We start from the raw sequence: 2,166 nt of genomic DNA on the forward strand, positions 1-2,166 counted from the left end.
TGCACCCTCCTCAAATGTCTAGCTTGTGCCTGTTTCATCATTGTACTTTGGAAGCAGATAATCTGTATTCTAGATTTCACAGATGAAGAGGAATTTTTGGGTTTTGGAGTTGATGTAAGATTTTGCTATGATATGATGGAGTGAGTATGTTTTACATGTGGCAAGGACATGAATTTTGGGGGGCCAAAGGGTTAGAATGTCATAGATTGAATTGTGTTTCATCAGTTACAAAGTAAAAATTATTTGACTTGGCATACTTCCTCTCTTCTAACCTTTTATCACCACTTCCAAAGCTTTTCACTCTGGTTATGATGAAGCTACAAATCCATTATAGAATGACTCTGAATAATGTCAGGCTCATATACTTCCAAATTCCTTTAACAACAACCAAAAAAAAATAGAAGAATACTCTTTTTTTGGTGAAAGCTTATAAGAAAAAATAATAAACTTGATTTGTGAAGGCACTAAACAAACACATGTGCAGGCAAGGAATGAGATTAAAACAACCTAATAAATTTCATTAAGTGCTTAAGTGTGCTAGAAACAGACAGGTGTAATTACACACAGACACTTATATAGTTTAAACACAGTGTATATAACTTTTATTCTAATTCCTGCTTTTGCTGATTCTATAATCTCAGAAATTTTCATTAAAGCATTCTAGGAGGCAGGAGGTTCAAAGGAAAGTAGTGTCCATAATCCTCAGCTGATTTTAGTCATGAATAATTGTGTAACACATTCTCGGATCTGCTTAGTCCTCACTCCATAAATGATAGGGTTCAATGCAGGAGGCACTAGCAAATATGTGTTGGCCACCAAAATGTGGGTGTGCAATGGGATATGCCTACTAAAACGGTGGGTGAGGAATGAGAAAAGAGCAGGGATGTAGAAAGTGAGGATGACACAAACATGGGATCCACAAGTGCTGAGAGTCTTCAACCTGGCATCTTTAGAAGGGTGGCTCAATACAGTATGGAGTATATGTATATAGGACAGAGAGATGCATGTCACATCAGTCCCAGGAATCAAGACAATGACTGCCAAACTGTAAAGACTATTGACAGAAATATCAGCACAAGCCAATTTCACCACAGCCATATGCTCACAGTATGTGTGTGGGACCACATTGGTCTGACAATATGGCCACCTCCTTAGTAAGAAGGGATGTGGTGTCATCAGAACTAACCCCCGTAGAAGTGCCACTATGCCAATTTGGGCCACCACTACATTTGTAAGAATAGAAGAGTGTCTCAGAGGGTTACAGATTGCCACATACCAGTCCAGTGCCATGGCCACAAGAAGCCCTGACTCCACCCCAGAGAAAGCATGGATGAAAAACATCTGAGTAAGGCAGGCATGGAAGCTGATCTCATGATAATTGAACCAGAAGATACTCAACATCGTGGGAAGGGTAGAGGTTGACAAGATGAGGTCTGTGATGGCCAACATGGAAAGAAAATAGAACATGGGTTCATGGAGAACAGTCACTGTTTTGATGATGAAAAGGATGACTATGTTTCCAATTAGGGCAATAACATGCATTGAGCAGAAAGGGATGGATATCCAAATGTGAAAGTCTTCCAGACCAGGAATGCCCATCAGGATGAAAGTACTGGGATTGGTGAATGCACTGGAATTAAAGTCAACCATGGTGATTCTGACGACATGTAGTCTTACTCTCTTTCCCTCATTTGTCCTTAGGACAGATCAGAATGTAGTCCTTAGGACAGATCAGAATGTGCATGTGCTCTGACAAATCTGCAATGGAATAGCTCAGCATAAAAACACAACCAAGCATGTTTATTCATCTTTTAAGTCCCCCATTTTTGAGCTTCTATAATTTAAAAGTACTGTGTCACTCACTGCCATCTATTAATCTTATTAAGGACTGGTTGTTGAGGAGGAGATCTTCTCTGATAATAATCCTGTGTTAGGCTCAGAACCTGTAGAGTATTCTGCCTGAAACTAGGTGATCTTACCCTACCCCTGATAGATAGGATGGAAAAAGTTCCTAATAAGTTACATTGGTTATTCACAGCCTAACAAGGCCATGGGCAAAATTCTACAATGTTGTCTTCCTTGAAATGTATCCCTACAAATAATTCATGGTCTTCAAGGCTTATTGCATGAGGTAAAACCTCAGTACTCATTTGTTGAAAGAACACA

General features: G+C 39.4%; 1 protein-coding gene across 1 annotated transcript; it reads right to left on the reverse strand.

The window, feature by feature from the left end:
* Positions 1 to 702: 702 nt before the first annotated feature.
* On the reverse strand, positions 703 to 1,650 carry LOC126079954 (olfactory receptor 52E2-like). Its single transcript, XM_049891303.1, has one exon. It carries the CDS (start codon positions 1,648 to 1,650, stop codon positions 703 to 705), a length of 948 nt encoding a protein of 315 aa, XP_049747260.1.
* Between the last annotated feature and the right edge of the window lie 516 nt (positions 1,651 to 2,166).

The sequence above is a fragment of the Elephas maximus genome, chromosome 7 (assembly GCF_024166365.1).
Source record: "Elephas maximus indicus isolate mEleMax1 chromosome 7, mEleMax1 primary haplotype, whole genome shotgun sequence".
Lineage (NCBI taxonomy): Eukaryota > Metazoa > Chordata > Mammalia > Proboscidea > Elephantidae > Elephas > Elephas maximus.